This window comes from Monodon monoceros, unplaced genomic scaffold, assembly GCF_005190385.1.
Source record: "Monodon monoceros isolate NGI ecotype Baffin Bay Population unplaced genomic scaffold, NGI_Narwhal_1 Super_Scaffold_11, whole genome shotgun sequence".
Classification (NCBI taxonomy): domain Eukaryota; kingdom Metazoa; phylum Chordata; class Mammalia; order Artiodactyla; family Monodontidae; genus Monodon; species Monodon monoceros.
In genome coordinates, this window is record NW_021703767.1 from 128,727,500 (window position 1) to 128,746,932 (window position 19,433).

At 54.3% G+C, this 19,433-nt stretch overlaps 1 protein-coding gene across 3 annotated transcripts in view; it reads right to left on the reverse strand.

The window, feature by feature from the left end:
- TMEM108 (transmembrane protein 108) overlaps positions 1–19,433 on the reverse strand; it is a 397,442-nt gene continuing 378,009 nt past the window's right edge. For 2 of the 3 annotated variants that reach the window (XM_029215557.1, XM_029215556.1), the window contains exons 4-6: positions 14,496–15,929; positions 5,518–5,672; positions 261–607 (exon numbers count right to left, since the gene is read on the reverse strand). In XM_029215557.1, coding sequence (XP_029071390.1) covers positions 485–607; positions 5,518–5,672; positions 14,496–15,929 — 1,712 coding nt within the window. In that variant the 3' untranslated portion in view covers positions 261–484. Of the gene's footprint in view, positions 608–5,517; positions 5,673–14,495; positions 15,930–19,433 lie in introns of all 3 variants that reach the window. The other variant, XM_029215558.1, reaches the window with a different exon arrangement.

The following is a 19,433-nucleotide window of genomic DNA, read 5'->3' on the forward strand; positions in this document are numbered from 1 at the left end:
GATGCTCCCTCTTCCTTGTCCGCCGGTGTCCCTCTAGGTGGCGGCCCAGCTCCGTCGCTGGTGTGTGGAGGAGGGGGCGGAAATGGGTCCCTCACATTGAATCGAGAGGAACCAGAGCTTTAAGAAGCCTCAGAGGCCGTGCACTTGGCCGTTTTAACATTAACTTGTACAAGTCGGTCTCTCCCCTCACCTGCCTGGGGCTGCTGGGACCCCCTACATGCTCAAGGACAGTTATGAAGAGAAGCAATCAATGCAACTGCTTTGCTTATAAATACCTTTATTTTATAAAGCCACGGATTGTTCTGTCAAGTTTTTTTTTTTTTAAACCACACTTATAAAAAAGATGACAATTCTTAGGAAAAAAAAAGCTGAAAATGTTTCTCATCAAGTCAGGGTTACACAAAGATTATATTTATAATATATATTTGTATATTGATAATTTAGAGCCGAAAGGTAGGGACTGGCAAAGCGAGGGCTGCTGCAGTTAGATTTCCGACACTTGATCGTTTCCCACAAACAGAGTTTCTTGGCAGAAGGGGTTAACGAGGACCATCCCGGTGTCTCTGTAGTCACCGTTGGCTGGGGAGCGGGGCTCCGAGAGCTGGTCCTGGGGGACAGAGGGAGCAGATGGCATGAGCTGGGTAGGGGTTATCAGGTGGCCATTCTTAAAGAAACGTACCCACGGGGACGTTTACTTCCCCTTGGGAGTGCTTGGTAAACATTAAAAAAGTTATTGAAATATAGTCAACATAACAATATTATGTGACTTTCAGGTGTACTACATAGTGATTTGACATTTACACAATTATGAAATGGTCACCACGATAAGTCTAATAACCGTGTGTCCTCATACAAAGTTATTACAATATTATCGACCATATTCCTTATGGTGTACGTTACATCCCCGAGGCTTATTTATTATCTAACTGGAGGTTTGTTCCTCTTAATCCCCTTCACCTATTTCACTCCCCACCACAACCATTTTTCACCATCCTCACTGCTGATGCTGGGGTACAGAGCCCTTTCTGCTCTTTTTTCAGACTTTTATAGCAGCTTCCAAAGAAGACTTCCTGCTTCCTGAATCACCTCCACCTCAGGTTGCCAGAGGTGGCATTGCTTTCCACGCTGCCCTGGTGGGCAAAACCTGGTCCACTTGGGCCCCAGACTCTCCTTCCTGCCTCTTTCTCACAGACCTCTGGGAGGCCTCACCACTTTTCTTTCCTGAACATACCCTGTGCTTGCCCACCTCCTTCTTCTCCTGCCACCCACCTGTCAGAGCCTCCAAGGCTAATTCTACCCTCCCGAATCCTCCCATAGCCTGGTCAGAATTCTCGGCCCATTTCTTGTAGCACTAGATGTGCTGAGCTGAAGGGATCTCAATCTCTGTGTGACTGCACAATAGGTGGTGAGTGAAAAATTCAGTCGCCTACACAGCCTGAGGAGTGGAAAAGCCTAGAAACAGACAATCTGCTCGGGTCATCTGAATGGCTTTGGTTGCAGCTACCAAGGACTGCAAGCACTTGGGGGCCACAAAATGGCTGTTCTCAGACTCAGGCCCAGGTGTTAACGTAGAGAAAAAAGCCATAGTTTGTTCCAGTTCTACACAACTGAAGGCTCAGAGCCTGCAGGCTATTTCAGGGCAAAGACTCAGCAGCAGGCCTAGATGTAACCGGCTTAGGCCAGACCAGCTTAGAAATGGCTTCGTCTTAAGAAGCCACGATTAATACTCTGAAGTTTATTTTTAAACAAAACATGTTATTTTTGACCAGTACGTATTACTTTATGGGTAATAAGGAGAGACAGGAAGAAAGGTCATTTGTTGTAAATGTCTTTTCAGAAGACAAGAATTTCCTTCACTGTCTGGAATCAGCTGTGCGCCCATCCAAAGGGTGGATGTGGGACCAGCCGTCTAAGTAAGGAGAATAGGGCAGCATGTCAGCGAGGGGACAGAAATCCTCTTTCTCCACTGGGCTTTGGGGTTGAGCTGCGGATGGGAATTTTGGAGCCTGAGATCTGGCTTGTGGCTTTACAGTTCTCACAACGCAAGCATTCAAGGGTGAACCACGTGGGAGAAGTTACTCTGCGTAGAAAAGAGAAGGTTATGTAGAAAATAACTAAGGCAGGAAAGAAGAAAACAGAAGGAGGGGAGGGAGAAAGAAGAGAAAGCATGGAAAAGTTTCCAGGCGCCTCTGGGCATCACAACTCTGCCCATACAGCCCAGATTCTGTTTTGTGGCTTTCATCAGCCCAGAAGGGGAGCAGGGCACCGGGGAAACTTGCTTAGGCAAAGCACTTGGCAGCCTCCAACACTGGCAGCCCGGCAGTGAGCTCATGGTCCTGTGACTGTGGTCGCTCTGTGGGTGGGTGGCAGGGCCTCTGTACCCAGGGAGGGGACAGCTGCTGTTACTGAGAATACAGCAGAACGAGGGGAGGGGGCTGGCTGGGAGGGGAGGGTGAGAAACCCACTCTAAAGCCGGCAGAGCTTCCTGCCGCTGGTGCTGCTGCAGCCTCCTGACCCTGGGGACTGCGGCCTCTGCAAGCAGGGTACTTGTGACAGTACGCTCACCGGCACCGTACTCTAGCTTTGGTTTTCATTTACCAATTTGTAAAGAGCATATGAGTTTAGGATCCCGGGTGCATGGCCCACACTCAAAGTGGGCCAGCCCCCTGTCCAAGTTACCTATTTTTTCACTCACTGTAACAGTTCTCAGGAACACTTCTGCCACCAAATTGCACCCTGGCCACACTAAAGGTCAATGCCGTTGTGAGGCCTGTCCCTGTTTGCCCTTCAGCTAAAGCTTCTTACCGAGCGTCCACTGTGTGTCAGGCTTTGGGCTGGGTAATGGGTAAATCGTGAGTAAAGTTCACTCATGTGACAGCCATTTACAGAGTACCTACCATGTGCTGGGCACTGTTCGTGGAGCTGGGTATAGGGCAGTGAACAGAGCAAACAACCCTCCTGCCCTCAGGCAGCTTATGTCGTAGTAGGTGAGATGGATGCACATCAGTCAACAGAGAGAGAAGGGTGCAATGCCAGGCAGTGAGAAGTGCTCAAAACAGGGATGGGGACAGAGCACCAGGGGTTGGAGGGTGGGGTTCTAACCTGTGTAGAGCAGTCAGGGAAGGCCTCCCTGAGGAGGTGGCATTGCAGCAGAGGCCTGGAGGAAGTGAGGGGTGGAGGCAGTTGGGAGAAGAGCATTTCAGACAGGTGCCAGGACGAGCTCACTCTTGGGCTGGGGCATGTGCTCTCTGGCAGAGGGGGAGGAGGTGGCGCAGGGCCAGCCCGAGAAACGCCTGCTAAGAGGAATCTGGATTCTGTCCAAAGTGTGAACAGGGCCCCTGTGAAGCGTGGGAGCCGTGGCTGATGGGAGGTCCTGCCTTGGAAAGATCATCTGGCTGCTCTGTTTAGGACAGACCGTGGTGGGTAGCCAGTAGCGGGGAGAGCTGTTTGCAGAGCGATGGCAGCAATCCACGATTCGAGGGATGATGGCAGCCTGGATGAGGGGTCGCAGTGCAAGTGGTGAGCCCTGCTCACGTGGAGGAAGAACCAGCAGGGCTGCAGACAGACGGGAGGTGGGATGTGCGAGAGGAGAAGGCGGCCGCGGTGCCATCTAATAATGAGAAACACCAGGGGGCCTTCTGGGTGTCGGGGCAGGAGGGAGAAGCCGAGAGTTCAGTCTCGGGCTGTTGGCTGGGAGACGCCTGTTAGAAACGTGTGCATCTGTAGCTGGGCACACGGGTCTGGAGCTCAGCGGAGACGGCCAGCCTAGGGCAGAACTTGGTAGTCACAGTGAGGAATGGGATTTAAAGGCATGGAGCTGAGAGGAAAGAGAAGAGAAGCAGTGTGGGAGCACTGAGCGTGCGCCCTCCCGTGACTGGAGGTCGGGGCAAGACAGGGGCCAATGACGGAGACTGAGGAGGAGCTGCGGGTGGGTGGGGAGAGCAGGACAGGATGGGGCCCAGATGCCAGTGGAGAAACATTTTGAGGAGGAAACGACCGACTGTGCCGATGCTGCTGGTAGATGGAGTAGAATGAGTGCCCAGAATGGCCCTTGGCGTCAGCAATGTGGGGATAACTGGTTATTCCAGTGGGGGAAGGACATTCTACCTATAATGTCAGACCAGTAGCTGCACAATGACAACCCTGATAAGTGCCACGATGGAAAAGCCAGGAGCTGAGACCATATGACAGGAGAGTGAACCCAGCCTGGAGACAGGGAAGGCCTCTCTGAGGAAGTGACGGTTGGACTGGGCCCTGAGTGGTGGGTAGGAGTCACTGAGGTGAACAGCGAAGGGGGTGCCAGGGAGGGACAGAAGACATGCCAGGAGAGGGAACAGCTCATGCACAGCCCTGGAGTGGGATGTAACTTGGTGCCATAAGGCAATGAAAAGAAATGCAATGTGGCCGGAGCTTAGCAAACAAGAGGGAGAGGGCATAACATGAGGCTGGATAGTTGGGCGGGGACTGGTCCACCTGGCAGGCCCTGAACAGACTTTGAACTTTAACTTACCAGCAATGGGAAGCTACTGAAGGGTTTTGAGCACAGGAGTGATATGATCAATGCCTGTTTATAAATGCTCATCTGGCTGCTGGAGGGATGAGAGGGGATGGTTCCTCCAGAAGTTCTCAGCTACCCCTGCCTTTACTCAGACGTCTGCCATCCTTCTCCAGGGCCATCTCAACTGTATCCCAGGTGACCTACTTATTTTTTGTGTGTCTGTCTGTCCTCTCATCCATTCATCCATCCACTAAACTACCCTTCCTTTCCTCCCTATACCTTCACTGACGACGTGCCCTTACCAGACCATCAGCACAATCTTTCTACAACTAGTTCACAAAAAGCGCAAAACTTTCAATGACCCTCCGCTGCCCAAGACTAAAGCACAAACTCCATTCAACCCCATCCAAGGCCGTGCCTAATCCATCTACCTTTCCAGCCGCACCCTGGCCTCTGCCCTATCTTCCGGTGGGAGTGGAAAGAGGTCTTCAGTCAGAGAGACCTGGGTCAAAGTGCAGCTCTCTCACTGGCCAGCTGGGGGTTTCAGGCAAATACTCTCCCTTCCAGCACCTGCACTGTGAAGCTTTCCTCCACTGGGTTCCACAGCTCTGTACCTCTCCCTGTAGCCCCCCTAGTTTGCTTTGAATGATGTCGGAGTTTGTACCTCACCCAAAATCTTGGATCCTGGGCCCCTTGAGAGCAAGCTTTCACCTTCACAGTCCCCAGAGAGTGCCTGCCCCCAAACGATCCTCAGTGAACAGTCGTTGACTTGTTCCCAGAAACCCCAAGTCCCAAGAACCGTTCTTCTCAAACTTCAACGTGAGCAGAAGGCCCCCGGGGATTCTCGCTAATGCAGATGCCCACTTGGCAGGGCTGGGCGGGCTCACAGCCTCTGGGGCCACGCTGCTCGGAGGAGCGAGGCACTAACAGGCAGGCAGCTGCTCTGCTCTCTTTGGAGCCTGTGCTCTTCCCACAGCGGCAGCCCTCCCCGGGGCAGCCCCTGGTTTGGGGCTCGTTACCTCAGAGGTTTCAAGGGACTGGATCTCCCTGGGAAGCTCCACAGCGTGCTTGCTGAAGTAGTCCATGGTGATGGCGTTGTTCCAGTAGCTCAGGCTGTTCTCGGGGTTGGCCGTCTTCTTCTTCTTCCGCAGGCAGCACACGGTCAGCAAAACGGCTGTTCAGAGAGTACGTGTTAGAGAGCGGGAGGGTGGCGAGCAGGGCCAGGCAGGCCATGACGGTTACACATCCAGCCACTTGCCCTGCTCGTTGATTCGTTTGTTCATCCGCTCAACAAATATCTATAAACGCTGAGCATCTGCTTTGTGCAGGGTGCTGGAGAGAGGAGGAGCGAAGAGAAAGACAAGACTGCCCTGCTTTCATAAGCTTCCCGCCTAGCATGTGGATGGAGAGGTGCACGGGGGTCAGACAATATACAAGAGAACTGTTCAAAGAAAAGAAAACGTGGCAAAGTGAGAGAGACAGCAGGGGGTAGCTGGGGGAGAGGCTCCATCGTGAAAGGCTTGCCTGAGCAGTGACCTTACAGCTGAGACTGGAATTGGGGAAGAAGCTGGCCATGGGTGGAACAGGGGCAGGGTGTCCCAGGTGGAGGGAACAGCACGTGCAAAGGGCCTGAGGTGGGGACAAGCTGCCTGTGTGTGAGGGAAGAGTCGCATGGCTGGAGTGGGGTGGGTGTGGGAGAGTGAGGTGGGAGGTGAGGCCAGAGCGATGCTCAGAGGCTGCCTCCATAGGCTCAGGGGCAAGAGGCGTGGATGCAATTTTGGATGCTTGTGCATGCTGCAGTGCCACCCAGTGAGTTTGCTCCAAGGAAAGGCCTTGCTCTCTCGCTGGGAGGGCTCCCCAGAGCTTGGCTGCAGGGAGTGGCATGTGTGCACCACGTTGCACCGTGGGACTGATAAGGAGCGTTCTCAGTCAGAGCGAGAGAATGGCAGAGAGACGCGAAGAGCCCAGGGAATTTTACAAAATGAGCCTTGACTTCCACAGAGGGCAGAGGTTCACAGAGCAAATCTCTGGGCAGAGGTCTTGGACCCTGATAAAACAGCTGCTCTGGCCTCAGCACCATCGTGAAAAACAAATAGCTGCTAACAGCCTTATAGCATTTATGCGCCACGTGGCTCCAAGCACCTTAGAAACATTAATTCATTTAATCCTCTACGTAACTCCATGAGGTCCCCATTGTACAGAAAGGAAAACGGAGACTCAGAGGGGTGAAGTGACTTGCCCAAGAGCAAACCCAGACATCTGGACTCCCAAGTCCATGCTCTCAACCATCTACGATTCATCAGCCAAACACTGATGTGGAGTCCGCACTGCACAGGCGGGCCTGACGCGGCCTCCACACAGCTCAATGTGCCACACTGTCTGCTCAGTCTCGGAGACTCGGGGGCCCCGGGAGGAAGCAGCACGTTTGGATGTTGCTGATGAACCAGGTATGAACAGAGTGGCTTGGACATGCTGACAGGGAAGGCTTCCGAGGTCGGGGGGGGGGGGGGCCTGTCCAGGGTCACACAGGGGAACAGCTGATGCAAGGACCAGGATGACAGGAGCCTTCTTGGGGAGAAGCCGGTAAATGAAGACTGGGCACCTCTTGCCCAGGCTCCCATCACCAGAGCCCACAGGGTGGGTGAAACTCTCGGCCAGGGCTGGGCAGGGCTGTATCCAACAACCTGGCGGTGCCCATCATCGGCATTGGGGAGTCGGGGGGAGGCCCATGCCGAGCGGCCCACAAAGGCTGGTGCTGTGTTGGCAATGGCCATCGGGGGGCAGTGGAGGCTATCTCTGTCTACCGCAGCCCGAAGGCTTGGCTGTCTTTGGGGGCCTGTGCACGCCAGGGTGTGGGGAAGATGCAAAAGCTGGCATCCACACAGGCTGAGACCTCAGGGCCCAGAACCGAGAGCCCTGCGGGCTGACTGGGGAATTCTGTAGCTCTTCCCTGCTGTTGGCCTTGCTGGTATCTCAACCTGAAAAGGCTTCCAGGCAGAGTCAAGAGATTGGGCAAATTTCCATTCTAGCCAATCTGCTTTGATCAAAAAGACTTCTACTTTGGTTACCATTTTTCCAGGTCCCCACAAAAAGTTTTAAAAATAGAAAGGCGATTTCTGAATATTTGAGCAAAAAGAAATTTTAGACCGGCTGGCAGAGATTCCTTCAAGCTTTGTGGGTTTCCTCCCTTCCTTCCAAAGAGCCCTTTCTTCAACTGGTTGAAGGAGGAAGGGGTGAGGAGGGAGGCTGCAGAGTCAGCCTGAAAATCTGCTATATTAGGGCTCACCTCCTTGTTCTACAGATGAGAAGACTGGTCCAAAGCAGCCAGCTGACTTGCCACAGGTCACAGCGAGTGGTGGGACTGGGGCGAGGCCCCAGGTCCCCTCTCCCCTTTTCTGGAGTCTTTATTCTTCAGGGTCACTACTTTTCACCCTGCTCCAGGACTGGGATGGTGAAGCAGCCCGGGGGGATTCAAGCTGGGCAAACCTAAGCCACAGGGAGAGGGCTAGGCTTCATGAACCCCCTTGCTAACCCGGGTGGGCGCAGGTTGTAGAATCCAGGTCCTCTGAGCCCCAGTCCAGTGCCCTTTGAGCCCACACTGCCCCTGCTCCGAGGCCTGGGCCTGTTTAGGATGCAGGACCAGCGGGAAGGGCTGGGGGTCGGAATGGGGAGTTCTGTTCCTAGCTTTCTCCCCCTCCCATGTTGTTAGTGCCCCCGGTCTGATTACACGTCTATCAGGGAGTTCCTGGTGCCTCTCAAACACCATTTCGCTTACATGCCAGAAGCCAGCCCAGCTGCAGGGAGAGCACGGGCTTGGAGTCCAAAAGACCTGCGTTCAAGTCTGACTCGAGTTACACTAGGTGTCACTCCATCACGCTGATCACTACGGACTCCACCAGGATGTAAGGAGAGTTAGAGATCATGAATGCAGAATGCTGAGCGCCCTGCCTGGTGCTTAATTAATAAGAGTTTCCTTCTTGTTCTCTCAGCATCATCCCTGAAGAGACATCCTGAAAGAAAAACTACACTGCACAACTGTTGGGTGGTTCAAGGCCAGGCCTCCAACTGTGGCTTAGCGCTTTCATTATTTTGGGGTCTGCACTTTCAGCCCAGAAAGAAAAGTACAATCAGACTTATGGAAGCTCTACTCTATTCCCAGGTGCTCTACAGTCTGATTTAACCCACAAGATAGCTGCCTGAGGAAGGTGCTGGCACTCTTCCCATTCACAGAAGAGGCAACTGCAGTTCATGGAGGTTCACAGAATTGATCCTGGTTACCCAGCTAATTACTGGAGCTTGAACCCAGGTCTCTGCCACCCTGACGTTGATGGTCATTGTCCTAGCTCATCCTGAGCACTGGATGGGGCGTGCCTGAGGCAGGTGGAAGCACTGCGTAAACCGCACAGCTCCATGCACACACAGGGCGTGAGCCACCCCTCTCCCATGCCACTGAAAGCTTCAACTGCTCTGCTTCTCCAAAGGGAGCAGCTGTCAAGACTCTCAAGGAGGTCAGTGAGATCCCTATTTCCTACAGTTTTGAAACTGGAGTGAGGGTGAAGCAAGCTCTCTCGGCTTCCCAGGCATGTCAGTGGGGAATCAGCTGTATCTTGTCAGATGTATGACGGGAAGGAGGAGGGTTGCTGATGTGAAGATGGAGCCCAGGTACTGTGTTGACGTTTCTGGGAGGGGCCTCATTTTAGGGATGGGACCTGTTGTGTGATGGGAAATGGAAATGAGAGCGTACAGGACCCTGAGGTTGCTTTTCAAATACCTGATGAAAGTGCTCTCCATGGCCTGCTGGAGAATGCGTGGCAAATCCTGACAACAAGATGAATATAATCACTCTCTGACCACTGCCCTCATCCGGCACCTCTCCGTGGCAGATGCTGTGATAGGACCTCAGATGCATCCCCTCTGCTGTACGTAGCAAGCCTTTGGGGAGGCTGCTGCAGCCCTGGGAGTGCCTGCTCAGCTTTCTTGCTGCAGGGGCACAGCCGAGGGACCGCTCTGGCCACCGGCCCCTGGACTCACCACCACGTGTGTGCCGAGGCCACGCTTCCCGAGCTGCTCCCAGCCGTGGCTGACTATGCAGGCCTGTTCCTGCAGGACAGGAGACTCCCCTAACAGTCTGAGGACTACCCTCACCTGGCAGAAACTTCCTTAGGACTGCACTGCACTGCTGGGAAGCCTCTTCCTTCCCATCCCTCTGGCCCCTTCTCCTTCCTCAGGTGCCATACATGCACTGCGGTCTGAGGCTCTCCCTGCCTCCTCCAGCCCCTTCCTTAAGACCGCACAGGTGTTTCCCCAGTAAATCTCTTGCAGGCCTAATTCTGTTTTGGTATCTGCCTCCTGAAGGCCCTGAATTAACACAGCGGACGCTAGTCCTATTTGCACAGGTGAGAAAACACTGGCCCAAGGCTTAACCTGTCCAAGTCCCACAGGTGACGAGTGGGAGAGCTGGGGTTACGTCCAGGTGTGTCTGATTCCCAAGCCGAGGCTTCCTATCACACCAGGCTCCCTCTCAAGTGATTCACATGGGTTTAAAGTTAGGAAAGTGAGAGAGGGCAGGGAGCTCTGACGTCTCAGTTTGGCCCCTCATTAGGGAGATGAGAAACCAGAGACCCTCAAGGGGGATTAGTCCAGCGGTGCCAGCCCAGCTGTGGACAGTCATTTCCCCGCTTTGGAGGTTGGGGAGGAGGCCAGGGGAGGCCTCAGGATGTAGAAGGAGACCAGGCTGGACAGAGGCCATGGGCCTGGGGAAAGCAGTTTTGGGGGCTCATTGACTTCCCGGCCTGGTGGGTAGGGATGTGCCTGAGGAAGCTCCAGGAGGTTCCTGCAGGGGGCGCTGGTCAGGAAGCACAGGGAACAGCTGTGAGAGCACGGCCATGGCACTCTGGTCCAACCTCGGGGACACCCCCGGACAAGCCTGCCTTGTCCAAAGGCTTCCCCTCTTCCTTCAATTGGCTCATAAGCCCCAAGGAGACAACCTCCTTGTCAAACTTCCTTCCTGTTCTAGTCTCTTCTATTCTTTTTACTGGAAAAGCACTTCGGACCCAGGTTTTTTAATATAATAACTACAAAGTCATTGGGGTCTGTGAGTAAAAGGTACACAGATACATTCAGCTTTCAGTAACATTCACAGAACAACTGGTAATATATCCAAGAGCCATATGGGCACAAGGATGTGTTATCTCTGAGTACTGTGCTGATGCTCCAACGGCATTTACTGTGCATCTGGAAGGAAGCCAACCTGCTCTGGGCAAGGTGCACACGGACGCTCACAGGTCCAGGGCCAGCGAGACGCGCTACTCTGCTTTGGACAGCTCACCTTGGACTGATGATGAACAACATGCGTAGCTGGCCTCGCTTCCTGCCTTCACCCCATGTAACCCCCATCTCTTTCAAGGAGGCTGGATGACGACATTCTCAAGAATGGATGGGGCATGTGCAGGACAGGCCAGGGAACCTGGTAGAGCCACACAACTGACCTGATGAAAGCCCAGAGCACTGACAGCTGAGAGTGGGGACCCCTTCAGTGCCAGGCCGAGGCTTCCAGTAGGAGGTGGTGGGCTGTGTGTCCTGATGGTGGCAGCAGAGACCGGCTCAGGAGCCCCACGGCTCCCGGGACCCAGCCAAATGTGGCCTGGATCCAATCAATTTCGGTTCTCAGCACATCTGAAGCTGTGTGTGGCTGTCTCCAGCGTGGCTCAGGAGACAAAGCATTTCTCAGACCTGGCACAATATACATCCAACCGCTGGGCGGGGCTCATGATCTGGAAGGACAGGTGGAAGTGGTGACACCCCTTCTTGCGCAGGCCTGAGGCTTGCTGTGATCACCCTCTTCTTCCATCAGAAACTGGGGACTTGCCAGCCTGCCTGGCAGCCCCGGCCTCTGAAGCCTGGCTTCTGCTGAATGCAGAAAAGCAGGACCAGGGCTAGGGCTACTCTGAAAAGCCAGATGAGGAAATCTATGCACACACTGTGCTACCAGCACAGATCGCCTGAAATATCTGGCAAACTAGCAAAGGAGGAGACCCTTCTTTGAGGGCTGGAGAGTTTGCTTTAGGATAAATGTAGCTTCTGGGAAGGTCTGAAATACAAGGGCCCTTAGCCCTGGAAGACGTCTGCTGGCCTGATGACTCGAGCGGCGCCAGGCTATGAAAACAGCCTGGCTAGTTACTCATCTGTGCTTCCAAAGAGCACAGCGTTCTCAAGCTGGACAAGTGTCTCCTTTCTCAATGCCCCTCTCATCAGCACCTTCACAGGGTCAATGATGGTCCCACAGGACAGGGAGCTGTCTGTGGAGGCAGCTAGGCTGGAACCTTGTGGCCTGAGGATGGTGGAAATGCAAGACAGACACCAAAGGAAGCAGGGGCTGCAGTTCCTAGGGGCAATCTTCCTTTATGAAGTAATATGCTCTATCCCCGCAGCTGAAGGCTCCTGTCAGGGCCAGAAGCATTCTCACGGTGCAGTTCCAGGCTGCGTCCTTGCTCCAGTCTTGGCTGATGTTACTATGCATGGTTTAGGCAGCCCATGGGTTTTCCACTTTGCAGTAAAACCTGATCTAATCTCAACCTCAGACATAGCAAAAGGGCTGGAGAAGTCTTTTTAGAACTGCAAATGCAGGTGGGTGTGGCCCGTGGGGGTGCAGGTGGGGAGAGGGCTCTGGCAGCTGGGGGTGTGGGGAGCCACAGCAGCCACCTCCAGGTCCCTAGTGCTGGAACGGTGCTTGGCACACAGCAGGCGCTCAGGAAATGCTGTGCTGAGTCAAACGGATTCCACCACCAGATCTGGGCTGACTCATGTGTGACTGGGACCCTGGGCAAGTCACTTCACTTGATGATTTACTCCCCACCTGTACGGTATGTTTGCTTTTTCTGTTTTGTTTTATTCCTCTGGCTAGTCTGTTTTAAGGATGAATGATTCAAAATAATGGGAACTCCCTTTGTAAACTAGAGCCTCTAGACACATGGAAAGAATGGAAAATTAGAAAGCTGTCTCTAATGTGATCACTTCTCAAATATGACCATTATTAATAATTTATTGGCTAACAGCGCTACATTTTCTCATTATCATTCTTCTGTTTTAGACGTGGGCAATTACAGTTTTATGAATACCTCTGTGCTTCCATGAGTGACAATACAGCTGCTTAATGAAAGAATGAAATATGCAACCTGCAAACATTTTCACTTTTCCTGCACTGGGGCCTTGAGCAGATGTAGGCCGCCTACCCCTGACGTGGAAAGTTTGTTTTGCTTATCAACTAGAAGGAGACAGGGAGCTGGGAGAGATGTGGCTCCTGGAAAGAGTCCAGACTCCAGATTAAAGAGGATCTTGCCAGAGTACAGTGCCAAGCAGACATCAGCTTAATGTTAAAGGCACACACCTCCTGTGCTGACATTTGATCGACCCACAACAGGAAAGGCTGGGAGACCTGGCTTAACAGCCTCCTCTGTGGAAAGCTTCTGGGGCTTCGTTCCCCCTGAGATTGGGCTGAGCGCACGGTGTGACGTGAAGCATTACAATCAACGGAGCTGACGCAGTACAGGATGCCCGGATGTGACCAAAGTGTCCAGAAGAGAGCACCTGCCACGTGCTCTCCTTTGTCACAGCAGGGCATGTGCAACGCTCTGCTCCCTCTGGGGAAGCAGGCGTAAACTGGAGGCTGTCAGAGGGGCAGATTGGGGCAGGGCCAGGGCCAGGGCCAGGTGGCCCTATGAAGAGACTGGAAGGAACAGGGATAAGCAGCTTGGAAAAGGAAAACCTGCCCTTGAGAGCCATTTCACGTATCTCAGGGGTTGGTGGATGGACTTGTTTTATGTATGGTTTCAGAGGGCACAGGTTAGGACCAAAGAGTGGGAATTACAAAGAGGTGAATTTCAGGCCCCCAGGAGAGCTGGAAACAACCCAAGGGGTCACAGGAGAAGGGGCTGATGAGTGGGGAGCACAGGGGGTTTCTCACCCCTGGAAGGGCTGAGGGGGTGCCTGGATGATGGCCGTGTGGGTTGGGGAGTGGCGGGTACAGTGAGGATTCCTGTGGGGCCATCAGAGGAATGATAAGAACTGAGGATCGAATACTCGGGGAAGACGTAAAGGAAGCCCTGGGTCCTGAGTGATTGCATCAGGTTCTTTATGGAGCCGTCAGTGGGGAATCCCCTCGACTCTTCATTAAAGGAGTGATGGGCAGCAGCAAGGAGGCGCTGGTGGCCTGGGGGAGCCCTTCCCCACATACCAGTGAGAGCAAAAGACAACGACAAGGTCCACAAAGCATCAGCTCACACCACCCGTGAACAAACCAAACATGGGGGAGGGACTGCTAAATTCACATGTAACTCTCAAGCCTCAATTTAGCTACAAGAACTCTGTTTTTATCAAGGCTAATAGAACTTCCCGCAAGATCAAAGCTTCATTTTTTCTTCTTTCTCAGGGGAAGACAGAGGAGGGGGAGGAAAAGAGGTGAGAGAGGAGAAGAACAGCAGGAAGGGCGATGGAAGGGAGGTGGGGAGGAAGGCGAGGGCTCTGCTACTCAGCCTGTAAGTTTGGAAGCACCAGTTTTCAACCTGCGGTGTATTGGTGCCATGTTGCTACAGGAGAGAGCAGGCAGGGTGGTGTCACGACAAGAGCCCTGGGCTGGAAGACAGGTGCTCGGAGCTCACATCCCAGCCCTGCTGCTCAGTAACTCTGGGGTCCTGGGGGAACCATGTCCCCTCCCCAGCTTGGTGTTTCTTTCTGCACACGCAGAGTCGGATTGGACTCCACAGCTCCTGGGAGTTGTGCATTTACCATCAGTGGGCATGTGAGCCATGGCCTGACCGGCCAAGGACCAGGGGTGGGGATAATCCATGATTCTTGTTCTACTACCTCCTTTCCCAGGATTCTGGGAAGTTTGCAGCCCACTTGGTGGGGGCTGCCCACGTGTGGGGCAAAGGGATTCTAGGGATTGGCAAGCCGGTGTGGTGGGTGGGTGGGGGGAGAAGGGAGAGGGTGAGGCACTTACAGCAGGAGGAGATGGGCACGCTGATGGCCAGGATCACCCAGGCGATGTCCATCTTGCTCAGGCAGATGGTGGCTCTGTGCTGGGGTTTGTCCCCTTCGGCCACATGGGAGATGTTCCCTGCTGTTCCAGGCTTCCAGGTCCCAGCAGGGACCAGACGGTTGAGGAAGTTTCCTGTGGCTGTGGACACCACTGTGGAGAGAGGACTGGACACCCTGCCAGTCATGGTGGGCGTAGGGGTGGCCGCAGCTTCCTCCTTGGCTAGGGAAACAGTGCTTTCTGAAACCCCGGGGGGGCGGGCCGGGGCCTGCGGGGCTGAGGATGTTCCCTGAGGAAGCCCCTTGGAAGGGGCTGAGACACTGGCATCGAAGGCAGCCTGAATGGGCCCCATGGTGGCCGTGAAGACCCCAGAGCTGGCAGATGGAGGTCTGCTGGTGCCAGGGGTGACAGTAAGCCAGGAGTCACTGTGGCTGGGGCCATCCTGTGGGTCACCGTGGGGGTGCTGAGAAGGCACTGGGGCAGGATGTGGACTGGCGGGGGTGCCTGAGGCTGCTGTGGTGGCTGGCTCCCCTCCTTGGCTGGTGAAGGTGGGACCACCCTCCTGGTCTGCTCTGTTAAGGCCGGGCTTGTCCTCCGCAGACACCAGGGTCGTGTTGGGTCGTACCCACGAGGTCCTGCTGGGCGCTGAGGTTGTGGCCACTATCTGGGGCTGTGGAGACAAGGAGTAACCCCAGAGCGGGTTCCTGGGGGTGACGGTGGAGGGGTCAGGCTCCACAGACCCTGTGAAGTTGCCTTTGTAAATCTGAAAGATCTTCCCCAGGGGCCGCTTCTGCCCCAGATGCGTGGAGCTCTGATTTCGTCCCCGCTGGCCTTCCTTCCTTCTGGAGTGACCGCTGGGTGCAGGCAGGACAGGGTGTGGTGAACTGCTGGCTCCCTTTCGGGAGGAGCCAGGGGGCCTGGGGGGCCTGCGTGGGGTAGCCTGGGAGGGGGCTGTGAGGGGACGGCTGGTAGCATCCCTTGGCTTTGTCAGTAGGATGGTGGGCACAGCCTGGCCCGGGGGGTGGCCCTCTGAATGGGAGGACGTGGTTGCCACGGCAGCAGGAAGTGGCCCTGTGGACAGGGGGCCTTCAGAATGGGGGGTGGTTGCCGTCGCCATGATGGTGGAGATGGCGTTTTTAGGAGGGTGACCGCTTGGATGGGGCGTTGTCGTTGCCATGGAAGCTGCAGCCTGTGAGGAGGGTCCGTCGGGATGAGGGGTCAGTGCCACCGTGGAAGAAGGGGCAGCCACCACGGAGGAGTGTCTGGTAGAACTGAGGGGTGCTGTCACCATGGTGTCTGGGGTGGTGCCTGAGGGGAAGACTTGAAGAGATTCCCTGGGAGATGGCTCCTGGGCAGCAAATACCAGTGCTTCAGTCAGTGCCAAGGTCAGGAGGAAGCCTTGCGAGGGAGACAGAGAGCAGAGAGGTGAAATGCCCAGGAGCAGCTTGGCCCTGGGCCTTCCTTACCCACGAAACTGAAATGCCTGAGAGCTCAAGGGAGACATCGGGAGTATCCCTGAGGTCCACACCCATCAGACACAGGACCATGGGGACGTGGGGAAGCTTCAGCAGGTCGGTGCCACCCAGCACCTGTCCCAGAGAGAACCCAGCCACAGGGGAAGCAGAGCTGGCTAAACCAGCCAGGCCCATCCTTTCCCAAACAGCTCTGAAATGCCATGGCCCTCCACCCAAGGGCAGCTGCTCACAACAGGCTGGGGGTAGGGGCATGGAAGAAGCCTTGTGGCCTCTGAGTGCCTGCTGGCCCTCTGCACCAGGGAGCAGTCAAGGCCATGCAGCCACAAGGACGCCAGCAGCTCTGTGTGGGCTGCCTTGAGCCACTGAGTGGGGCTTGGGTGGGCAGAGCAGACCAGCTGCCACACCTCTTCTGACTCTTCCACTTATGAACTAGACAAAGGCACAAACGACAGACCTCTGTTCATTCAGGCCCACCCACCAAACGATTAAGGAGGGTCTAGCCCCTCCTTGATCCTGGAGACACAAGAATGAACATGGCAGTCTCTGGCCCTGGGTGAGCTCGTACAAATCCACAAACAATCCTAAAACAAGGCAGAGACGTCTCAGTGCCATCGGAGACTGATAGGCAGGAGGGGACAGGGGTTCAGAGGGTGACCAGATCTGGTGCCTATTAAGCACTTAGCACAGAGCCTGCAGGAGAAGTGGATTCCATGAATGCCCGCTGGTTGTATGGTTGTTGTCACGTTAACTGCGTGTCCTATGTGCTCACGCGGCTGAACTCTGTGGAAAACCACTGGTGGTGCCTAGCCTTTTAGAGGAGGAGGAGCCCTTCTGAGCATTAGAAGGAAATCATGGACTTTGCGTGATGGTGAGTGTGTATGCTTTTAGTTCACTGAGAAAAAATGCACAAGGACAAAAACCTATATATTTAAAAACTCTTCTAAATATGCATGGATTTTATTAATCACAACAGCATATGCCTATCTTTAAAAATAACACCTCATATCAATGTGAGACATAGGATCTATCCAGATTATAGACGGCAAGACTGACCACCCCGTACAACACACAGGCTGGGAAGAGCTGCTCTGTATTGCCGAGGAGCGCCTGACAAACCTGATTCTGTCCTGAGCACTCGCCCTGTTCATATGAGCCCCCTGCTTGGTCACTCGCATGCCCTTCCTTCAGCCCTGCTAGCCACCCAGACAATGGTAGAGATGGGCCTCTGCCTGGTAACTCTCTTGGCGCCTCCCTCCCCCACCGGATTCCAGCAGGATGAATGGTCAAAGCAGGGGCCCTGGCAGTGATTCCTGGGAGCCTGGGGTGGTCAGCAAAGCTGACAGGGGACATCTGGGGCCCTGGTGAGTTTCTGGAAGCAGAGAGGAGGAGGAAACCTCCTGACACTCCTTTGAAACAAGGATCACCACTGAGGCCTCCTCCAACTAGGGGAGGGTGGGGTGGACCAGTGTCCCCTCACCCTGCATGTCTAACTTAATGGGTGGGGGAGGCTGAGGGACAGCAGACTGAGCAGAGACGGCAGCACCCACATCTCCAGGACCAGCACTTTGCCCTAAGTGACCTAGTTTCTCTAAACTTTCATTCTTAGTCTAGCCCATACACCAACAGTGTTTTCTCCTTCTCCGGGTCAATCCTAAAATCTGTTTAACGCTGAGCACCAGCTCTGGCCCCGTCTTTCCCTCTCGATTTAACCCTCACAACCACTTGATGGGGCAGGAAGTTGAGGCTGAGGGAGATTAAGTAACGTGTTCAAAGCCCCTCAGTAGCAGAAGGGGTATATAACATCCAGGCGTTCCTGGTCGCCCACCAGCAGTGAGGCAGGAGAAGAGGACGGAACGTCGCAGCCACAGAAGGAACAACGTGCTTGTGCTCTGACCGGTTCAGGGTTATTCCAGCTCCTTCCTGGCATTTTAGCACCACAGGGACAATCTACTCCTAGAGCTGGTGGTCGTGACTACTGAGGTTTTAAGGGACGTTCTCTTATAAGCTTCTGTTTGGCTCACAAGCACCCTGGTTAACTGTAAGTGTTGAACACATCCCCCTCAAATCCGTATGTTGAAGCCCTGACCCTAGCACCTCAGAATGGGACTGTACGTTAGACAGGGCCTTTGAAGAGCTGATGAAGGCAAAATGAAGCCGTTGGAGTAGGTCCTAACCCAATCTGACTGGTATCTTTATAAGAAAAGGAGCTCAGGGCACAGAGGTGCCAGGAATGCCTGTACACAGGCAGGACACATGAAAGGTTGGCCACCTGCAACCCAAGAAGAGAGGCATCAGGGGACTCCAACCCTGCTGGCACCTGGATCTTGGGCTTCCAGTCTCCAGAACTGGAAGGAGAAAACTTTCTGTTTGTTGTTTAAGCCCCGCAGCCTGTGGGACCTTGTATGGCAGACTGACCAGACTGATATACCTGTCATACCTTAGCGATTCCTGAAAAAGGAGAGGCGGACACTGGGGCTCGTGTGCAGGTGGTTTATTTTGGGAAGTGACCGTCGTGGACAGCGGTGGGGGAATGAGATGAGTGAAACAGGGAAAGTCAATACCAGGGCAGTTTATCAGCTGATCAGGGTGCAACTCAGATCCACTGGGGGTCTCTGAGGAGCTGAGCAGACGCATGTCAAACTGTGAGAGGAGCGCCTCTCACCAGCAGCTCTCCTTCCCACAGCCCAGCACTGCTCCATCCCACCTCCTGCCTCCTCCCCTCCTCCTCCAGGCCCAAGTGGCCGAGTCAGAGACGCCCCGGGGCGGGGGCTGTCAGCTCACACCTGTGCCTGGCTGGAGGCTGCTGGAGTTAAAATTAAGAGCCCAGAGGATTTCTGGGGTGGAGCACAGATGTGTCCCATACAATCCAAGGCCCAAGACCAAGGACACTGCCGCCTTCCGGCAGTAGCGTCAGGGGCAGCGCAAAGCTTTCAGAGAGGATCTGACGGACCCCAGGGACAGGCCGGGGGTGGGAGAGGAGCAGCTTGGCCTCCAGGAGATCTTCTGCAGCCTCTAGAGGCAGAGGGCTTAATGCATCCTGGTTTTTAAAATACTCAGGGAAAGAAATTCCCCTGACTTTCCCACCACGAGCATTTCAGGGGCTAAAATCCTCCCAGCTGGGAAGTATACGACAGGAGTGCTTCCTGCAAGACTAACAGTGGAAGTAAACATGTTTGCCCTTGCTGCGGCTCTTTTTAGCTGCCAGCATCCCCTGAAGTTATTCTTCTCTCTAGGAGGACTGGTAGGGCAAATTACCTCCCAGCCCTTTCTTCTTTAGGCTTTAAAACTTTGGTACAATGAATGGATACTGCCATCCTGGGTGCCGAGGGCTTTCACCTGGAGGATGACATTTAGCTGTCACAGTGAGAAGGGCACTAGAGGCAACTTACTTAGTTCAATCCCCTCATTTCACAGAGGGGGCAACGGA